Source organism: Myxocyprinus asiaticus, chromosome 22, assembly GCF_019703515.2.
Source record: "Myxocyprinus asiaticus isolate MX2 ecotype Aquarium Trade chromosome 22, UBuf_Myxa_2, whole genome shotgun sequence".
Lineage (NCBI taxonomy): Eukaryota > Metazoa > Chordata > Actinopteri > Cypriniformes > Catostomidae > Myxocyprinus > Myxocyprinus asiaticus.
Window position 1 is genome coordinate 36893926 of NC_059365.1, and position 23199 is coordinate 36917124.

A 23199-nucleotide genomic window follows, 5' to 3' on the forward strand; every position below is an offset into this window, starting at 1 on the left:
AAAAAAAAGTTTGTATAATGTGAGACCAAAATAAAGGCTTCACCTAAGTAGTCTCTCAATTAATAGAAGCACACAAAAATGAATGCTTATTTTTCAAAACAGCATTTCCTTGTTATTTTATAAACAAATATATATATATATATATAAAAAATGATAAACAATGCTGTAAAATAGTTTTAGATATAACACAACAGGACATGTCAACTTCCCAGAAGTAGGGTACAATGGCAATAATAAAATAATAATAATTTTTTTAATAATAAAAAAAAACATTTGCATAAGTTATATAAATGTAACCCCTATTTGTACACTATCACTGTAACCCTCATATTTTTTTTATCAATTTTAATCAAAGCAACCTTCTGTTTTTATTATTTTTTCACACAAATTATTTTGCTCCGTCAATATTCATTAAAAATTAAAAAAACTTGATACACTAAAAAAAAAAAAAAGAGAGAGAGAGAGAGAGAGAGAGAGAGAGAGAGAGAGAGAGAGAGAGAGAGAGAGAGAGAGAGAGAGAGAGAGAGAGCATTTTGGTGGTCTTTTAGCCCCATTTACCCTATTTCCATGTCAGCCACCACAACACTTGAGCGGTATTATGTTTTTAACTTGAATGCTGGCGCGACATTAATAATTAAAGGCGATGAAGCGATTGTTTAATGGAATGGTGTGCAGAAAATACTCCTTTTTCCCTGAAAGAAATTGCTGAACTTATTGTCATGAGATATCTCACCGGTCTCTGTGACAGCACTAGACTTTGATTTAATTTCTGCCTGTCAATCATTTTTGCACGTGTAGTTACAAGTAGTTGAAGCGGATCATTCAGGTTTAATGTAATGGTGAGATTCATAACAGTTGTCAGCTGAGGGCGCTATTTTGCTACTGTTGTGTTTGACAACCGTGAGGAGACGCGCTGCTGTGATGGTCTCAACACTATCTTTAAAGGCTGGTGTCATGGAAAGAGGGCGCGTCGAAGTTCCAGAATAACACATTTAATGTATTTAATCAGTCGACATTCAAAAACACACATATACACATACATCCTCACATCCATAAGCATAGCTGTTACTTAGTTACAAACTATTAAGAAACGTTTTGCACTATCCCTTGCACTAAATGATGCTTTATTTTGAAAAAAATAAAAACTCTTGTAGCTGGCTTCATGTGATGACGCAATTGTAAGTCAGCTCACTCGCTGATCTATAAATCATAACCCGCAGGAAACACTCGCGCACAGTGTGTACAGATCAGACGCAGCGCTCAACTCTCTCACTGTTACAGTTGGAACCTGTCCGGAAACTTTTCGTCATCCAAGACGTGAAGACTGATAAAGGACTGGGCATTGGGAGATTATATGGTGGTTAAGAAGAAACCTGCGACCAAAGTTTAACTCCATCTGGATTTCGTGGAGTTTTACCTGCTCTTGTTTCACCGCCGTCAAAGTGACTTTTATGAGCTTTATATGCGTTTAAACGTTCGTCATGCTCACGAAGATTAACGGGTCAGTTCTAGGATAGTTCTAGTTTTAGAAAGGGTTTAACTCACGGAAATAAACCAAATGTAGCAGGTCGCGTGTTATTAACGGAGAACTGAGCTGAGCTACTGAATAATTTAGGTCGATATGTTTATTTAAGAAATCGATTAATATTAAATGTTACAATTTAAACATGATTTAAACAATATATGACAGGTTTTGTGCCTTCACTTTATTATTAGTATGTTCCCTGAAAGCATAGCAAATTGGAAATACATAGGAAGTGACTGGATTAGACTCTAAATAACACTTAATCCAACGACATTATTTGTGCTTTTTGTTTGATTTGAGAAGATTTTATAAAGCTGTAATAATTCGACTTTTACAATGCGCGATGCATCTGGGAACTTCAGTCTTTTGCACAGGACTTGCTCTCTGGTGGTGTTGCTGTGTTTCCTGCACATCTCTGTCACTTTCATATACTATGTTAGAAATTCAGATTCAAGGCAGACCTTCGTGCAAAACCAGCAAACCCCACAGGTCCACAGAAAACTGACCGAGCAGAGGGTCACTATAGAGGAAACCAGGCCTCCTTCTCTGTCTAATGGCACTGAGACAGAGAGAAAGCTGGAAACATGTCCTGACAATCCACCTCAACTGGGTGAGCTGCTGTTTTTAAACTTTTATGGCACGTGTATTTATTAGATCGTACATGCTCAGTGAAACACTATGTCATGAAATGTTAGTTACTCTGAATTGTTAATCAGTCTTGGGTATAATCAGTGGGTTATTCACATTTCTACTTTCATTTTTATATACTTGTCTGTTTAGTTGGAAGAATCTCACAAATGTCTTGGAGATATTTCACCCCAAAATCACAAGAAAAAGTCAAAGTAATGATGAACAATACTTTTACAGCATTTATAAAATATACATATATATACTGTGCAAAAGTTTTAGGCACTTGTGAAAAATGTTGCATAGTGAGGATGTCTTCAAAAATAATGCCATAAATAGTTTTGATTTATCACTTAATGTCATACAAAGTCTAGTAAACATTAAAAAGCTAAATCAATATTCGGTGTGACCACCTTTGCCTTCAAAACAGCCCCAATTCTCCTAGGTACACCTGGACACAGTTTTTCTTGGTTGTTGGCAGATAGGATGTTCCAAGCTTCTTGGAGAATTCACCACAGTTCTTCTATCTATTTAGGCTGTCTCAATTGCTTCTGTCTCTTTATGTAATCTCAGACTGACTCGATGTTCAGTGGGGGGCTCTGTGGGGGCCATGACATCTGTTGCAGGGCTCCCTGTTCTTCTGTTCTATTCTATTTGCAAATGTAATGTTTGTCCTATTGACACACTAAAGCTGAAAATATAAATAACCATCTTCTGACAAATGTTTTTGTGAAACATCTTGTGTGCCTATGACTTTTGCACAATACTGTATATCCCCCCTTTCCACAGATCCACCGATCACATTGCCTTTTTGCAGTATGATTCATCACAGTTTAGTGTTTCTGTGAAAGTGATGGTTCTTGTAAATAATATGACCCATCACTTTGTGTTCCCTGAAACCAGATTTCAAAAACAAAGTCATATTTTTGCAGCTGTCGAGACTGTGGGTGTTAAAGTTGACTTCTCTGTGTAACTTTTGTTGACCGTATGGCTGATCTCTTGTGTGTTACTCTAGTAGATTTCACATTATCTACTGATGCTCATTCATTTATGTTGAAGTGCCTGAATCTTTAGACCTGTGTGTCACAGTGAAAAATTGATTGAGAAGTTTTGTGTTACACTTGTAGAAACAGTATAATTAAGTAAATTGTTAAGAGCATTACCTGTGTATGATGAATAATAATGAGACATATAAAGAGTAGTTTTTGACCGATATGGGGTTTTAAATGGCCGATGCTTGCTAGAGAGCAGTGTAGTCGACATAATGCAGACATATACAGTATAATGTACAATTGAATGACATTAAATAATATGCAAACAAAATGACTTTAAAGCTGAAGTTGTGTAATTTAGTCAATGTTGAAAATACTTTCTCCTATCCAAGCTTAATATGTGGATACAAATGTCTTTGTAACTATTTGTAGATTGATTTTCCCCAAAAAGTATACACACTGTGGCTCTGTGATGCGATCAATACATTGCTTTGTTTGTTTTAGCATTCTGTTTAGCCAGACACCGCAACATTGGCTCAACTAAATAATGGCGTAAGTTTGGGGCGGGCCTGTTTTCTTCTTTTTTTAGCAATTCTGTTCAGCTTTAAAGGAATTATTTTTACACAATATTTACTCAAAACAAAACAAAAATAACTAATGACACGCACTGTTATTAATTGACAAGGCTGTTGTCAGTTTTTGGAAATGACACAAGAGGAACTACCATATGGAGGATTCAGTGTGCCATATTTATAATAAATCTTTCATTAAAAGCATCAATATATGTATATGTCTTTCAGTAAATAACTGACGCTTTTAACGATTAGTTAATTGCAGCAGCTGTAATTGTAAACTTGATTATTTCGATTAATTGTGCAGCCCTAGGTTGAAGTATGAAAACATTTCAGAACATGTTATGTGATAAATGAAAATTTCCCCCCAACTGTCCACTGATATATTTCAGAGTCTATAGATTTGCTTGTGTCTTTTTTTTTTTCTCTAGTGGGTCCACTTCGGGTTGAGTTTTCAGACCCCGTCACCCTGGACTTGGTGAGGGAGCAGAACCCAGCATTGCAGCCCGGTGGGCGATTTAAACCCAAAGACTGCATCGCCCAGCAGAAGGTGGCCATGATCATTCCCTTCAGGAACCGTGACGAGCACCTGAAGTTCTGGCTCTATTACATGCACCCCATCCTACAGCGCCAGCAACTGGACTATGGAGTCTACGTCATCATCCAGGTTTGTCTTTTCACCAGTGGTGCAGTAAAACATATTGTTGTAATCTTTGACCTCTGTAGTTGTTGCAAATGCTTTATCTCACATGGGTTCAAAGGCCTCTGGTACAGTCTGATCTTGTTTAGTCAGAGGGTAAATTTGTTTGCTTGTCATCGTCTTTAAGTAATAGTTAACCCAAAAATGACACTTCTGTCATTTTTTACTTCCACTTGTGCCGTTACAAACCTGTTTGACTTTATTTATTCCGTGGAAAAATAAAGGAGAAATTCTGAAGACTCTGCTGGTTGCTATTTTCCATGCAATTACAGTGAATGGCAACTGAAGCTCTTCGAGTCATATTAACTACTTTCATGATACTTTATAACATTTGCTTTTGTGTCCTTTTAGAAGCTTGAAATCCTCAGTTCCCATTCATTGTAATTGCATGGAAAAAAACGGCCTGCGCAACTTTTAAATTTCTTCCAATTATGTTCCACGGAAGAAAGTCTTTGAAGTTACATTCATTTTTGGGTGAACCAATCCTTTAATTGCCATTTATTTTAAATGCACGTAGAAATTGTGACCCTCCTGTTGCTCTTTCAAAAAAAAATCATCAAATAAGTTGGGACGGACTTAACCACAGTACTTTATTCAATAAGAGAGCTAAGTGTGCCATAATCTTTGTTTATTCATGTCAGTTGATTGGAAACGATGGTTCACAATAAGTCTTTCTGATAGTTTCGCAATCATTAGCGCCCTATTGACCTCAAATAAAAGATCTGGTCTGTTGAAAAAGTAAACTGTATGAAAATTCAAGACCTGTGATTGAGTATGTTTTTCTTATGCAAAACTCTTGTCATTAGTAATGATAAGTTGCCATTAAGCCTGACTTTGTAACATCTCTCACTCCTTTAATTTACATTGTCTACTCCCTTTTGTTATCTGGAATGAAAACGCCCTATTAAACAGGCGTGCCGGGACGTGTTTGGCTTGTTTTTGATCTAAGTTCTGAATGCCCTGATTTCTTTGTTATTTATCCTTTAAAATAATGTAGCTCAAAGCATGTTATTGTTGACTTTGGCAAAACACTTTCAACATGGATGCTCGGCTGTGCTTTTTTTTCAGAGATCATTTAAAACAAAAACTGTGTCTCGTCCATTTATGTCAGATGTCAAACTAAAGGGATAGTTGACCCAAAAATGAAAATTCTCTCATCATTTACTCACACTTGGGTTTGAAGTGTCACAAATCCCAGTTGGGTTTGACTTTCTTTCTTCTGCTGAACACAAATGAAGATTTTTAGAAGAATATCTCGGCTCTTTTGGTCCATACAATGCAAGTGAATGGTGATCAAAACTTTGAAGCTCCAAAAGCATGTAAAGGAGACATTAAAGTAATCCATAGTACTCTAGTGGTTTAATCCATGTCTTCAGAAGTGATATGATAGATGTGGGTGAGAAACAGGTCAATACTTAAGTCCTTTTTTACTATCAATCTGCACTTTCATTTTTACTACCATATTCTTTTGTTTTGGGCGATTCACATTCTTCATGCATATTGCCACCTACTGGACAGTGAGGAAAATTTATAGTAAAAAATTAAAAATTGATCTGTTTCTCACCCACACCTATCATATCACTTCTGAAGATATGGATTTAACCACTGGAGTCATTTAGATTACTTTTATGCTGCCTTTGTGCTTTTTGAGCTTCAAAATTTTGGTACTCATTCACTTGAATTTTAAGGACCTACAGAGCTGAAATATTCTTCTAAAAAAATCATCGTTTGTGTTCAGCTGAAGAAAGAAAGTCATACACATCTGGAATGGCATGAGGGTGAATAAATGATGAGAGAATTTTCATTTTTAGGTGAACTATCCCTTTAATATAAATTCTCAAGATTGAGAATTTATTCCCTTTTAAGATTTTATGCCATAATACAGTATGTGTAACTAGGGCTATAATAGAATATTAATAATAATATCAAATGTTACAAATAAAAGACTAAATAAAAATAAGAATTCATTACTAGGACAATTTTTTGCCCCCGTATTTTGAATGTTGGTGGCAATCAATTATTTTTGGGCGCATTTGCGTCCATTTTAGTTGCTGTCTGGAACGCCTTGGCTCGTTTCTTTTAAAAATCTGTTTTGTAAAATTTTAATTTCCAGGCCTGGAAAAGTCATCTAAAAAAAGTTAAAGTCTTTAAATACCCCATGGATTGAGGGGATTTGTGGCTTTGAGTCCTTGAGGTCATCTATCTGCTGGTGTACTTGCAAAAGTTGGCAAAACTAGTTTTTAGCAGATATACATATTAAAAATGACTGTCTTTTTCTTCTGGATAAACAGACCAAAAATATTGATGAGTGCATTTTTGGGCAGAGAACTTTTCTATACAATGAGAACGTTCCTAGTTTATTTAATCGGGTAGAAATTGCTCTTTGTCAGTCCAGTGATTACAAATAAATAAAAAATACTTATCCAGTAATCAGTAATGACTGGAAAAACCATAGAAATTCATTGGTCAAAAGGTGTGGGAACCCTGTGTTTTACTTGAGACTCACAAAGAACAGATGTCTTCATCAAATCCATTTATAACAGTCAGTTATCAGTGGTTTAGACATTTTCCAAAGAAAACAAAAGACAAATGTGTTTCATTAAGTGCGGCTTTGCGCTAAAACATCCTAATATGCTTATCATTGATAGCCAAGAGAGTCTTGACTTTTGGGCTTTGTCATGTCAACGGCCTTTTCTCTGGGGTCTTACAGATTGTTTTCTCAATTTATACGCAGTCGTTCTTTCTAACTTTTCTCTTGCTCTCTTTGCCACCCCTTTTCCCTGCACCTTGCATTTTTTTTCTTCCCTTCAATCCTACATTCCTTTCCCTCTTCCTGTCCAAACCTAACCCATTTTTACGCACATCAGAGACCCTTGTGCTCAGGAAAAGGTGAGATGTCTGCTTGCTCTCTCTCTGGCCAATCACGGTTCGCCTCACTGGCTACGTCTGATGAATGGTAATGTTGGCCTCTTGATTATCTGTTTTCTCTGATGTTTCTTGTTTTCTTTTTCTTTGGTGTGTCTATCTGTCTTTCTGTCTCTTAAATCCTGACCTCATTTCCTCATGAATGGCAACTCCTGTGCCACAAATAGCTACATTTTGTATTGCAAAAAGTGTATTTTAATCTAATCTTTTTGGAAGACCACACTGTAAAAAAATATCTAAACATCCTTTAAACAAGATAAATTTACTGGAAGCAAAATTGTGCAAGATTAAAAAGACTTGTTTCAGAAAATACTTTATATAAGCTATTGACAAATAAGGTTGTCATACAGAATTCTGATTCAAAGTAATGGCCAGCATCATCCAATCACTGCCAATCATGTTAAAATAAAATTATACATTATAAATTCTGAATCTACGTGCTCATGCTGATTACCATTGTCCCATGTCTGCCAAACATGTTGAGTGATCCAAACATCATCTGCAGCCTGAAACTGAACTTTAAATAGGAAGTTTGGATTGAATGCACTTAGGATGCTCCCTTGCTCCCTATTTAGTGAATGACTAGTGTGCTGTCTGTCTGCATTGGTCTCAGAACAGTTCGAAATGCATGTTATTTTCATCCTAACTCCATATAAAGCCTCTGAAAGCAACATTTTTCAGATTTTGGAAGAACCAATTTATTCTCAATGTGAAAATGCACTACAAATTTAGGAATGCATTTACTAATGTTAATGAATGGAACCATATTGTACAGTGAAAATAAAATATAACCAAATTTATATTAAAATAACACATCTGTGGGTAAATGTTGAAAGTTATTCAAAATAACTACCTTTTTTTTTTTTTTTTAACTTTTGAGGGAATAATGTCCAAAAATGATCAGATGTGGACATCATGTTTATCAGCGCGCTGATGAGCGAAAAATCAATAAATTTTTTCTAGCAGCATATCAAACGAAACTAGAGACTAGAGGTTTCAATGAAAAAACCTAAAGAGGTTTCTTACCAGAGGCACTTTTGTTGGCTCTGCGCCCATAGAAGCGCTTCACAGAAATCGATGTCATGTTGTTTCACATAACTCGTCGCACCAGAAATGTAACCCTTACGTGACAGTCTAGAGTCTTGTGAACAGTATTCAGTTGGTTTAAAAGAATTTAAATAATACGTTGTGTATAGCGAAGCCAAAAAACAATGTCCACACATGTGGACGTGGGGTCGCATGAAGTTAAGGCCCAGAAAGAATAGTAGAATGACTTTCAACTCAGAAATTGAAAAAAATCTCATAATTGTTGAGGTCTTTTTAAGTAATTGTTTTGTGTGAATTGTATTTTGTTTTAACCTAATAGATCTGGGCAAAAAAATGAGCGTCACGTCATTGACCCATATACATAATTAAGTTTATTTTTCATACCCTATTGGAATTTTTGTTAAAGCATATACCTCACTAAATTTTGTTAGATTCTGGATTGAAGCAAGAAAAAAATTACATTGGTGGAAGACAAATAAACTTAATTCAAGATGCATTCACTGAAAAAGCATCTTTAATATCTAATGCAGTTTTGCAAGTAAATTTGTCAAGTTTGTATCTTGTTTAGATATTTTTACTGGAAAACAAGCCAAAATACTGATTTGGAAAAAGCAAAATTTTTCAAAGTTTTGAGTGCATTTTTTTTTTCTATGTGATTACTAATGAATCGATTGATTGATGAACCTCTTCTTATTGTTTTTTTTTATTTTATTATTTTTTTAAAATAAAAAAATAATAAAATAAAAAAACTTGCCCTGGTTACCAGTTTTCAAAAGCCTGCGTACTATTTCTCCCAGCCCTATGTGAATAACAAAGCTCTTCATCACTTTCAGTTCTTTGTGTTTTGATTTCTCAAGAGTCGTAATCCCCTCTTTAGTCCCTTTTAAGTCACTAAAAATATGTGAAAGAAATCCTTCAGTGATACGTTGCAGATCAGATCTGGGTGTTGACATGTGAGACCACCACATAAGGTCCACTGAAAAGCTTGCTGCAGAAAAGGATGGTCTGGTTCTTTTACTCTGAAAGCACAGTCTACATCTTCTGAAGGGCAACCTGTCTCGGTTTCCTGTGTATTATAAAGGAGAGGTTGGCTCTGTCTGTTGGGTGCACGGGGGGGTTAACAGATAACTCTGCACCCCTGAGGGTCCTCTGTCATTAAATTTCATTACACAAGCTCAAGTGCTGTTGTGATGCACTTCAGATGAAGAAAAAGGGACCACATCCATTAATCATGAGCCACAGTGACAAGAGAGACCCAAAGCCAGTGGAAAGTCTTGAATGGCTATTGGAGATGAGTCACTTTAGAATCTGAAACTTTCAGTCCTTCTGAACCCTCAGGTTTTTCAACATCTCCCTCAAAAGAAGTTCGCCCTAGCTACATGCCGAAAGTGCCAATCAGATTGTTTTGTTATCCTATGAAAAATCAGATTGCCTTAAAAATACAATACATTTTTACATGAAACAAGTCAAAATCTATATAGCTGTTGTAACTGAGGCTCCAATATTGTTTGCTTCCAATATTGGCCTAATCAGACTGACGCAGATCCATTTAGAAAACATTATTGTACCCCACTAAATGTTTGTCAAGTTTTTTTTCTTTCTTTCATTTCTGTCCGTCTTGCACCTGTCTTGACAACTGAAACCGATGAGGAGTGTTTGTAGCCCCAGAGGAAATGATCTCTCGAATCACTTCCTTATTGCCGTGAAACCAATCGTATCTGTCCAGAATGACTCATTTAGCCTGACCTTTATGGCTAAAAAGGTCAAATAAAAGCCTTGTTTTATATATTTTTTTTTTTCACATTACTTCTACCCCCACCTTTTATGTTTATCTTATTTGCAAGCATCAGATGTGGAATTTGTAGCACACTATCCACTATTGTTTTTTACAAGACTTCCTCTCTTCTCACTGGCAGGATGGAGATAGGGCGTTCAATCGTGCCAAACTCCTCAACATCGGTTACGCAGAGGCTCTGAAGGAGTACGACTACCAATGTTTTGTCTTCAGTGATGTTGATCTCATTCCCATGGATGATCGCAACATCTACAAGTGCTTCAATCAGCCCAGGCATCTGTCTGTGTCTATGGACAAGTTTGGCTTCAGGTATTTCTGGTGTTTGTTGACTGTTGTCTCATGTCATGGATTAATGACACATTATGGATTACAAAAGAGCACACTAACAAAAGAAGTATGATATTAACATTTTTTTTTTTTTTTTTCTGGACATGTATCATGGTTGTACCATGGAATTACCATATGATAAAATCACTGTACCATGGTATCGCCAAAATACTATATTGTAATTGCTGTGTGTTTGTAATTTTGAAGGTTCATGTGTAATATCGAACATGGCTGCTTATAGGAATGTTTTTGGACGGTTTTCACAGCATCTGTGTGGCCTCAAAAGGATGATGTAGATAACAGCTCAGAGTACTTCTTTTTTTAAAAAGGATTTTTCAAGTGCTAAAACAAAATTTAAGCTTCACAGTCTCTGCTTTTAAGTGCGTTACTGAAAAAGTTTTTCGGGAATCATTTTAATTGTGATTTCCAGGCCTGGAATAGTCATCAGAATTAATAAACACATTAAAACATCATGGAAATTTCTATAATGAATATATAATTCTTTCTAGTTAGCAAAGCTAGTTAAAATCGAATACTAAAATATTCTAGCTAAATTACAATAGTAAAATAATGCGATAGAACAGCTAGAAAAGCTCCTTTTTTAGAACATGATAATAGAATGAAATTTATTAAAGACAATCCATATCCTGTAATCACAAAAGACTGGAAAAGTCATGGAAATTCGTTGGTCAAAGGACGTGGAACCCTGACATTATTTTAATTGGTAATCGATGCACCGAAATATCGGCCACTGAAAATGTTTGGCAAAAAATGCCATTTTCTTTGTTCAACCGAAAGAGAGAAAAGCCTGAAAAAGCACATTTTGTTTGGGTCAAATGGAGCAACTCTTGGAAAACTTCTTGAGATGTAAAAAAAAAAAAAAAAAGCACCTTAAAATATGTTTGAAAATGTTTTGTTGAAATTAAAGGACCTTCTTTAACAACGTAAATGTAGCAAACTTTTTTATATTTCCAACCTGCTGAGGGAGTGACAGAAAATTTGGCCTATTTCTGTCTTCTTACTGATGTTATCTAGCGCTGTATATTTGTATCTTTTTTGCAAAGCTGTGAAAGCATAATCGTTGTTTTTTTTTTTCTTTTGCTGTTGGAGTAAACGGATAAGCAAAAATGTAATTTGCTGTGGTTCCCCCATTCAGAAGTCTTCATGTTTAGCCAACTATGAAGATTTCTGCTTTGTGGCACACGGACATGTGAAAAGGGTCCATGTGTACACTCTCATGTGTTCAATGGAAAGAATTTGAATACATTTTACTTGATTTACTTGATTTACTTGATACACATGACTTTACATGAATTTTTAATTGTGAAACCAACATGGACTCAAAGATTACATTTATGAATTTGACGTGTTTTTAAAGGAATACTTCAGCTTCAATACAAGTTAAGCTCAATCGACAGCATTTGTGGCATAATGTTGATAACCACAGCAATTAACTTTGACTCATCCCTCTAAATCTAGGTTCCAGTGAAGCATTTACAGTGGAAGTGAATGGGGCCAATCTGTAAATGTTAGAATACTCACTGTTTTAAAAGTATAGCCACAACAACGTGTGTTTAGTGGAATAAAATAGCTTACTAACCTTTTCTGTGTAAATTTATAGCCAATTTTATAAACTGCATTGCCATGATGACAGAACTGCATAAACAGTAATAATTCAGGAGTTTTAACAGAAGAATGAATGTAAGTGCATTTATAAAATTATAAATTCTGCTTTTGAAACCCTCAAACATTGGCCCCATTCACTTCCATTGTAAGTGCCTCACTGGAACACAGATTTTTTTTTTTTTTTTTTTTTTTTTAAGAAAATGAGGAATAGATTTTTTGGTTATCAACATTATACCACAAATGCTGTCGATTGAGCTTAACTTATATTGACCCCGGGATATTCCTTTTACTAGATATTTAAAAGATTCATCATTTTTATCACCTTGGACAACCTTATTTGTCAAACACCTATGTACTTTAAGTATTTTATTATTATTATTATTATTATTATTATTTCAAATATCCAATAATTTTAAAAGTTATCAGAGCCTAGATATTATGGTAATAATGCCACCTTAAAGAAGTGTAATCACTTAGAAAAATTGTGTAATATACAGCTTTCATTTAGTTTTTCCAAACAAAGTCTAATTCCAAAGAATTATTTGGGTTTTAGGCCCAGTTTTATGTTTATTTCAGTGCACCAGTAATCGACAGCAGGACACAGATGTTGTTGATAGAGCTTAAGTTGTATTTAATCTGGAATATTCCTTTAACCCCCCCCTTACTCCGGGAGGACTTTGCTTGTAATAAACATACTCAGAGCTCAACTGTCTGTCTGGGGTGAAACTGTAGCTCATAGGTGCGGCTTTTATCAACAACCTCCAGCACGAGCTTCACACATACACACACACACACACACACACACAATCCTAATTGAGCAGTGTTCTTCGTGTAATTTGAGTATGATGTGTGTAAGGGGGGTGTTTGTGTTTTATGTGTGTACTTCTGTATTTACAGTGTGTAATGAGGAAATTATATCTGATAAAGTTTTGGTTTTAAAGCCACACACACTGAAAAAGTCTTTTATAAGGTGTTTACATTGTGCAGCACTGTTAGTACAGGCTGCTGCAGCCGGGTGGCTTTTTCCCCCTCAGAACTTCAAAAGCATCTGGATGTAATTTGTAATTTTCAAGAGTTACTGGGCAGAAAAGTCTGAAAAGTGTGAGCCAAAACCTGTGCAGGACAATATGTTTCTCAAACAGAAACCGTTTGTGTAGAGCTAATGATGGTAAAACTGTGATCATAATAGTGACCAAAATGCCATCAGATTGCCGTTTGTAAATATTAGGCAGGCTTGTGGCCTAAAATCAAAGTGGAGATTGAATGTTTTTCCATGCTTTTCCTGCCAAATTGCCCAGTATATAAATTTGTGCCCTCACCATGAATATTTGTTGCTATGGTTATCACTATGTGAACCATCATGAGTTTGGGCAGTCTGAGTGACTCCCTTATACAGTACAAGCACAGAATGGTAACTTGGCTAATAAATGTGGTTGTCACTCCCAAAACTTTGCAGTGTGTACGTTGCCTTTGCAAATGCTCACAATTAGGCAGCTGATGTTTATGGGTTCATATTCAGTCCCCAGCCAGTTCTCATTAGTGCACCATCATTGAAACCGTGTCAGTTCCCTGTGGGAAGTGCAGTCTGCACTTTCTTCTGAACTCAACCATAGCAACTACCACACAGCACGCTACTGTTCCTCAGTGTATCTCCGTCCCTCATCTACAGGTTGCCATACACACAGTACTTTGGAGGTGTGTCATCTCTGAGCAAGGAACAGTACCTCAAGATCAACGGTTTCCCGAACAACTACTGGGGCTGGGGAGGAGAAGATGATGACATTTTTAACAGGTTCGAGACTTTTTTAAAGTAGTGGTTGGCTGATTACAGGTTTTATTTCAAAGCCGATGCCGAAATCTAGAGATAAAGGTGGGTTATGGTCGATTGATGGTGATATATATACAGTTTTATGATAGCAAATAAGATGTACACAACATTGCTGAATTTAATGAAGACTTAACCTAACCTAACCCTAACTCCAATATTTGCTAAAAATGACTGAAGGATTTGAAAATATGCACTAAAGGGCTAATAAATTGTTAGACACTAGGTGGAATGACGAATGCCAACATTCTGGTGTATGCCAAACAGTGTTGGGTAAGTTACTTAAAAAGTAATCCACTACAAATTAGTAATTACTTCTCTAAATTTGTAATTGGATTACTGATTAACGCATCGAAAAGTAATTCCGCTCAGCAATTCGTTTTTCCACTCAACAAATTAAAAATAATGTATATATTTTCTCCATGTTCATTGTCGTATGCAAGTGACGCTCAGCACAGCACGTTTCTCCTTGACAATGATTTATTAGGGGACGCACGGCCTTCAGCTGTCTGAAAAAAGCAAACCGATGTTTATGATTACATAATTCATGTTTTAAATTTATTCTACTGAAATAAAATTAGTAGCATAATAATATTTAAAAATATGTGTAACCCAAGTCATGAACCTAATTGAAAGTCAGTAATGACAATCTGATTACAAGAATTAAAAATGTAATGCATTCCACTACTTTTTATTAAAATGTATTTCGATTCTAGTAACTAATTACTTTGTAATCAGATTACATCCAAAACTGATGCAGAAATGGCCAAATATTGTCCAGTCAATAAGGCTGGCCGATATGGTCTATCACGATAAGGATCGGTCACGATGGTCGACTAGTTGTAGAATTTTATTTTTTATTTTTTTGTAGACTTTAATATTTTTAGCGCCGGTACTTTAATTAGCATGCTGACAGGAGACTGTACTATAGCCCTTAGTTTGTACGGTAAAACTTTGAGGAGTTGCGTCTTTAAATTGATCTTCCTTTTTTAAGCACAGTTGCAACAGTAATACAAATGCAGATGGATGTTTTTGGATGTTGGGTTGTGAAGCTTGCTGGTTTTTGAGCATCTTGCACCAAAGTATACTTTGGTTTTCTGTGTGCCTCTACCATGGTTATTATAGTTTTTAAAATTTCACTATTTTTCTTTTTTTTTTCGCTTTGTGTTTTGGTTTTCAATTTCAGTTTAGTTGTAGTTGTGCATAAATAGTTTTTATTTTGTTTGTATTTTATTATAATGGCAATTTTATTTTTTTATTTAGTTTTAGTGTAGTATTTGTTTTCACAACACCACAAAATATTATCTGTAACCAGAGGTGGGTAGTAATGTGTTACATTTACTCCGAGAAAATTTACTTTTAAGAGTAGGTTTAATAGAGGGTACATTTTACTCTTACTCAAGTAAATTTCTAATGAAACAAAATGCACTTTTACTTTGTTACAATGGGCGACGTTCCTTTAGTTACATTATTGGTTTGAATAAGATAATTTTAATAAAAGCGTAATTTATTGAGAGATTTTTGAATGGGACTTTTACGACAGCGGAACTTTAAAAAAAAACAACAACTCAAGCTGCGCTTTGTCACTCGAGTCGAGCTCATCACTCCTACAGCAAGCGCTTAAAACAAACACTTTCATCATGCAATGCCTTCATTTTACATCAAGACAAGCAGATACACTATATTGCCAAAAGTATTCGCTCACCCATCCAAATAATTGAATTCAGGTGTTCCAATCACTTCCACGGCCACAGGTGTATAAAATGAAGCACCTAGGCATGCAGACTGCTTCTACAAACATTTGTGAAAGAATGGGCCGCTCTCAGGAGCTCAGTGAATTCCAGCGTGGTACTGTGATAGGATGCCACCTGTGCAACAAGTACAGTCGTGAAATTTCCTCGCTACTAAATATTCCACAGTCAACTGTCAGTGGTATTATAACAAATTGGAAGCGATTGGGAATGACAGCAACTCAGCCACGAAGTGGTAGGCCACGTAAAATGACAGAGCGGGGTCAGCGGATGCTGAGGCGCATAGTGCGCAGAGGTCGCCAACTTTCTGCAGAGTCAATCGCTACAGACCTCCAAACTTCATGTGGCCTTCAGATTAGCTCAAGAACAGTGCGTAGAGAGCTTCATGGAATGGGTTTCCATGGCCGAGCAGCTGCATCCAAGCCATACATCACCAAGTGCAATGCAAAGCGTCGGATGCAGTGGTGTAAAGCACGCCGCCACTGGACTCTAGAGCAGTGGAGACGCGTTCTCTGGAGTGACGAATCACGCTTCTCCATCTGGCAATCTGATGGACGAGTCTGGGTTTGGCGGTTGCCAGGAGAACGGTACTTGTCTGACTGCATTGTGCCGACTGTGAAGTTTGGTGGAGGGGGGATTATGGTGTGGGGTTGTTTTTCAGGAGCTGGGCTTGGCCCCTCAGTTCCAGTGAAAGGAACTCTGAATGCTTCAGCATACCAAGAGATTTTGGACAATTCCATGCTCCCAACTTTGTGGGAACAGTTTGGGGATGGCCCCTTCCTGTTCCACCATGACTGCGCACCAGTGCACAAAGCAAGGTCCATAAAGACATGGATGAGCGAGTTTGGTGTGGAAGAACTTGACTGGCCTGCACAGAGTCCTGACCTCAACCCGATAGAGCACCTTTGGGATGAATTAGAGCGAAGACTGCGAGCCAGGCCTTCTCGTCCAACATCAGTGTCTGACCTCACAAATGCGCTTCTGGAAGAATGGTCAAAAATTCCCATAAACACACTCCTAAACCTTGTGGAAAGCCTTCCCAGAATAGTTGAAGCTGTTATAGCTGCAAAGGGTGGGCCGACGTCATATTAAACCCTATGGATTAAGAATGGGATGTCACTTAAGTTCATATGCGTCTGAAGGCAGGTGAGCGAATACTTTTGGCAATATAGTGTATTTCAAGATTAGAATTGCAGCTCCAACTTAAGAAAACTTGTGATGACATGAGCTTGTCTGTGGTGATGGTCATTTTCAGGATAATTCTATAACTATGGGCTCTTCTGACATCAGTTTCTAAGTATACATTTTTTTTTTTATCAGTTCTGAAATATATCAGTGCCTACTGTATAACCAGTGCCTATCTGAACTTAAACCTAATGCTTCCAAACACAGAGATAAGGTGCAGTTTACCCTTACTGTACAGAACTAATTATCTAATTTCTTTCTACACTGAAAATACTGTAACTGAATTAAGAATCAATGCAGGACTTTAAAAAAACTGTGAAATAGCGAAGGTAGCCATTAATAAAGCATGAACTTGCTTCATTTTATTCAGCATTATATATGATTTGGCCTGTGGAATACTGTTCACATTTTTCAAGCATCCTTAAAGTGACAGTTCAGCCATAAATTAATATTCTGTCATCATTTCCCCACCCTCATGTTGTGCCAAACTCATGTGACTTTCTTTATTTTGTGGAACCTGAACATTCTGTCTGACATCTCCTTAATTGTGTTGACAGGATTTCCAATATAATAATAATAATAATTATAATAATAATTGTTATTATTATAATTATTATTATAATAATTATTATTATGTAACACATGTTAAATGTGTATTATGTAATGGAATATTGGGGAGTAAACGTGTATTATGTTACATATGAAAATAACTAGTTACTCACTACTTGAGTATTATTTTAACTGGATACTTTTTTACTCTTACTCAAGTAATTATTTACATCATTGCTTTTACTTCTACTTGAGTAATTATTTTTTTCAAGTAATTGTACTTTTACTTGAGTACAGTTTTTGGCTACTCTACCCACCTCTGTCTGTAACACTTTTTAGTAAGGTTGTAGTTGTTAACATTAGTTAACTACATTCGTTAACATGAACTAAAAATAAACAAATTATTCATCTTGGTTAATGTTAATTCCAACATAATCTAGTATTTTTTTATTTTTTTTTACATTAAAAGTTATGTTAACATAGTTATTCATTATGAACATAACAGGACGTACAATGAACAGTTGTAATCAACACGAGCGCATGCGCTTGCTGCAGCTAGATTATAACGTGATGGCTCGTGACTTATTGAATCATAATATATGTGTCACTGTGCATTTCTTATTGTGAAGAAAATTGGCAATAGAGTTTTTTTTTTTTTTTGTTAGTTAAAGATAGATTAAAGTGAACAAAAATGTGAGAGAGGTAGTCTTCGCCCCATTATACACTGCAATTATACAAAAATAAATTTTTGATTTGTTTTATTTTTGGCTTGCTTTCCAATATAAATATCTAAAACTCCTTTAAAACAAAGTACATTTACATTAGCAGCTATACTGCAGAAGAAAAAATTGTTATCTGAGAATGTTGAATATAATATTAAAAATACAAATATTTTAAAATATCTAAAAATCCTTTAAAAAGATGCATTCAACCGAGAAGCAGCATATAAGATATTAAGACTCGCTTTTAGAGAATAGATCTTGAATATAAGTTTATTTTGCCTTTACTGCACTCGCAGAAGTATAACCAAGTGAAAAAATACATTTATATACAAAATACACTTATATTTAAGATACATTCTCTTAAAGCAAGTCTCAATATCTTATTTGTTGCTTCTCAAGTAAATGTATCTTGTTTTAAGGATATTTAGACAATTGTAAATGGAAAACAAGACAAAAGCACATGATAACAATAGGATTTTTTGCAGTGAATTTATTTACTGAATTAAAGTATTTTTCCCTTTAATTCAGTGAATGTCATTTAGAGGTATTTTTAAAAGATGATTTTGTCCTCTTTATTGTTAGTAAGCATGTTTAATACAACATTTTATGTCGGGGCACAAGCTGAATAATCGGTTACGAGCTAATGATTAATCGTTGCAATAATAGTCAATAATCATTAGAAAGAATAGTCGAATAATCGTTAGATTAATCGATTATCAAAATAATCGTTAGTTGCAGCCCTAGTTACTATCATTAAAAATAACTTTGAAGCCCGTATCTCAGAAATTGTTTTATGATTTACAACACAAACAAACTAATTTTAAAACAATGTTGTATGTAGTATAAACGCCAGCTTTGTTCTCCTAGGGTGCTTTAGTTCGTCCAGAAGAAAAAAGTTAGGCTTATTCCATAGTATAAATTAGGCTAGAGTGTGCTTGTGTCAAATGCGTCCGTAGACTAGAATGCTTAGCCTTGCGCAAGAAGTAATGGCATGCGGGAAAATGAAGTACACCGTAGCTTTTAGTGTTCAGTTTTTAAATGAAAAATCAAGACCCTTACGTTCTGTTCCATTCCATTAAGCTCTGTTCAGCTTAACGGAAACGTGTTTGACCGGGATCAGGTGAACCCAAAACCAGCCTATAATTCAGGGCTTCCTTAAGACCAAATTTTTGACTAGTCATTCAGGCATTTCAATTTGACTAAGTATTTTTGCACATCCCTAATCACTAGTACAAAGTGTGGTCTAACCCTGAAGGACGCTTTTTATGTGTTTTCATTCTAGAGCTGAGCTCTTGTCTGGCTTATGTTGCAGTTAACCAAGGAAACCTCTGACCCAGCAAAAAGCGGAAATGCTGAGGTTTCACTTTCAAGCCACGCACATCCTGTTGCTGTGCTGTCAGCATGGCATTGCACAATGATAAGCTCGACATGTAATACAGGGCACATTAGCTTTATAGCATTGTTCACACTGAAGGAGTAAAGCTATAAATGAATGGCCCAGCACAAGTTTTGGTATTTGAGAACTCATTATTTGCCGTGGATGGATTCATGTTTGTAGTAGAGAGATAAAGCAGGACCTCTTATCATTAGCTGGTCAGGAATATTCATAAGTGCAGAGGGAAGCCGATAGCTGTTTATTCTAACGTTTTGTCAGCATTTTTTTTTTTTTTTTGCAGAAGAATACCCTTCCCCAGCTATCTTGTTTTTCATGTTGTTTTATTCAGGGGAGATTAGAGGCAGCACAGGAAACTTACTTGGGCAAACATCACTATTAGTATTGCTCATACTTGGGTAAGGGATTTGAACAAACCCCTTATCTAGGGCCAAATCTAAGGACCAGGATATCAAAGACTTGGGGCTGAGCTCTATTTCTCTTGTTTAGTTCTGTTACAACCACCATAATGGTAGCTTACAGGAAACATCCTTTCACTGCCACTAAGCATGTGATCAATACACTTTGAACTAGACATGATAATTATGGGTGTTCTCAGTCACTGAAATGAGCCAAATGTTTTCACAGGATTAGCACCAAAGGGATGTCCATATCAAGGCCTGATGGGCTGATTGGGAGATGTAGAATGATTCGTCACGAGCGAGACAAACAAAATGACCCCAATCCTCAGAGGTACATGAACAAATCACAGCTCTCTACTTCAAACACTGCCTGCTATTCATAGCTGAAAGTAAATGTTTAAGCTACCTGATAAGCTCAAAGGTTATGTTACAAAACAGTAAATTTACTTTACAGCAAATGTAACACTATAAGGCCACGTCCACACTTGTACGTTTTTGTTTGAAAATGGATACATTTTGCATCAGAATGATGGTGATAGAATGCCTTTTTCCACCAACGAAAACAGAGACTTTCGAAAACGCTCGCCATAACCACATACTTTGGAAAACGGTGACGTTAGGAAACTGAAAACATCGCTTTTAAACTTTAACGGATGAATGTGAGCGTGGCCAAAAAAATTATATTCTTAAAGGAATAGTTCACCCAAAAATTTAAATTCTCTCATCATTTACTCAACCTTATGCCATCCCAGATGTGTATGATTTTCTTTCAACACAAATTAAGATTTTTAGAAGAATATTTCAGCTCTGTGGGTCCTTACAATGCAAGTGAATGGTGACCAGAACTTTGTAGCTCCAAAAATTACATAAAGTAATCCATAAGAATCCAGTGGTTAAATCCATATCTTCAGAAGCGATATAAGTGTGGGTGAGAAACACATCAATATCCATTTTCAAATTTTTTTCACATTCAGAAAGTAAAAGTGAAAGTGGAGATTTAAAGTTACAAATTACTTAAAAATTGATCCGTTTCACACCCACACCTATCATATCACTTATGAATACATGGCTTTATTTATAGAAGTTACTTAGATAAGACATAAGAGGTTATTTATAAACACTCACTAACCTTTGTGGAATGTTAATTATGTCATTTCCTGTCACAGGTTTGACCGAATAGCTCACACAAGGCAAACAATGGGTAGAGACGGGATCAATTCACTGTCATATAAGGTTGTTAAAGTGGAAAAAGACCAGCTATTCACCAAAATCACAGTGGATGTGGGAAAACCATGATGATTCCTGCATTTAGATGGACCAAAAAACAGTGAAACAGCAAGGCTGGCTGTAGACACCAAATGTGCCTTGACCTTTCAAGTCAAATGGACGATTTTCAAAGTGGAGACTATATTTAAAAAAAAATACAATTTATTGTAGTAGTTTTTGCCATCTTTGCACATGTGATGGTGAAAATAGATGTCCGAACTCCAGTTAAAAAGAGACACATGAGGGTCTTGGATGCTTCTGCTGAGAAAAGTAGTATCTCTTGAGCCAATTGACTGAAGCAGCATGTAGATTTCTAAAGCAAATGTCCTTTTGGTGGGACATGTAAAGAATTATGAGTTGCGGTGTATGGAATTATTTGTAGTTTGTATTTTTAAAAGTGAATGTTTGATGGACTGATTCAGATAATCTGCAAGCTAAATGATGCAAAACCAATTGTGGCATAAACTAATTTAAGGATGAGGATTTTTGATGTGTGCCTATAGTCAGATACCAGTAAACATTTCTTTTGAGATTTTTGTATTCATGCTTAGATTTTATTGTAAATTACACATCTCATTTTGTCTTATTCATTGCTGTACCAGGTATTTGTACTTTACAGAGCCTTTAAAAATGACTTGTCTCTTCAACAGGGATGAGATGTATGAATGTACTGACCTTATTTTCTTTCTTCCAAGTTTTATTTTTTATATATATATATATATACACATACACAAAATGTACCAGTATCCTGTTTACTGGAACACCAAAGTTTCAGCCTCGCATTATTATATCTTAAGTGACAAGACATTACCCCTGCTGTGTGGTGCATTAATTGGGTTGTTCATATTCAAAATAAGAATTCTGTTATCATTTACTCACCCTCATGTTGTTCCAAACCCATATGACTTTCTTTCTTCCATAGAACACAAAAGGATTTTTTTTTTCTCATGCAGTTATGAAGATTGCGGCTTTCAAGCCTCCAAACGGATGCAAAAGCATAAGTGTCCACACGAATCGTACATTTATATAATTAGAAAATATAATTCTTCTAAAGCCATACTATGCATTTGTGTGAGGAACAGACCGAAATGTAAGTGTATTAAGTTGTGTGGGGAAAGCAAACAAGTCCATTATTCAAAATGAATCTTTTTGTGTTCCACAGAAGAACAAAAGTCGGGTTAAATGATTTGAGGGCGAGTAATTGATGAAAGATTTTTGATTTTTGGGAGACCTGTTCCTTTAATATCTTTGCTGCATATGTTTGGTAGCAAATCATTCAAATCAAATGCAGCACTTTCAGGTTAAGCTATCTGTTTTTTTTTTTTTTTTTTTTTCATTTTGTTGTGTTGTTGAGTCCTATATTGTACAGTGAAATTCTCAGATGTATGCAGATTGCATAAGGGCACAAGTATATTCCAGCTCTCTACTGTAATGTAAACAGAAAGCCATTGAAAACTTTGTTGGACTGACCTGTTGAAACTTGCCATTTGTTTTTGTTTTTCTCTCTCTCTCTCTCTCTCTTTTTTTTTTTTTTTTTTGTGCTGGTCTGCTTTTAAATTTTTCTTTTGAACAAATAAAACAATATTTGATTATAAAACCTGTCAGTGGAAACCAAAAATGCCTTTCAACTCTTACAGGGGACGAAATGCAGGCTGAGCAAATGAATGTAATTCAGCTGTTTCCTCAAGTGCTTTTCAAGATGGCAACTAGCTGCCCATGTGTAAGTCACATGGCCAAATGTGAGGTTTTTTTTTCTTTTCCTCTTGGCCTAGAAAACTCTCCCATGCCTTATAAAAACTCCTTTGCACCAGGAAGGAAAACTACCTCTCTGCATGGCACAACACTCACAAACCAAGAGATTTGTGGCAAATGCTGTCTCTTCATTCAAGTCAAACCAAATACTTAGGCAAATGAGCCTTGTTATATCTTAGGTCAGTTAAAGCGAGGTTTAAAATCTGTTTGGACAACGGC

General features: G+C 35.8%; 1 protein-coding gene across 2 annotated transcripts; it reads left to right on the plus strand.

Annotated features, from left to right (window-relative positions):
- The first annotated feature begins 1243 nt into the window (after positions 1-1243).
- b4galt1l (DP-Gal:betaGlcNAc beta 1,4- galactosyltransferase, polypeptide 1, like) lies at positions 1244-22825 on the plus strand. 2 transcript variants are annotated; one of them, XM_051649175.1, is made up of 6 exons: positions 1248-2135; positions 4148-4383; positions 10305-10492; positions 13806-13928; positions 20189-20293; positions 21129-22825. In XM_051649175.1, the coding sequence occupies exons 1-6, from the start codon at positions 1862-1864 to the stop codon at positions 21256-21258; spliced, it is 1056 nt and encodes a 351-aa protein (XP_051505135.1). In that variant the 5' UTR covers positions 1248-1861; the 3' UTR covers positions 21259-22825. The 2 variants fall into 2 exon arrangements, with proteins under 2 accessions (XP_051505136.1, XP_051505135.1); XM_051649176.1 differs by lacking the exon at positions 20189-20293 and having other exon boundaries at positions 1244-2135.
- The last annotated feature ends 374 nt before the right edge of the window (positions 22826-23199 follow it).

Excerpts from the sequence above, each read along its gene's own strand:
- b4galt1l (XM_051649175.1), top strand. The coding sequence starts at position 1,862 with ATGCGCGATGCATCTGGGAACTTCAGTCTTTTGCACAGGACTTGCTCT. Across the intron at positions 2,136-4,147 it reads TGACAATCCACCTCAACTGG|TGGGTCCACTTCGGGTTGAG; the intron begins GTGAGCTGCTGT and ends TTTTTTCTCTAG. Across the intron at positions 13,929-20,188 it reads GATGATGACATTTTTAACAG|GATTAGCACCAAAGGGATGT; the intron begins GTTCGAGACTTT and ends ATGTTTTCACAG.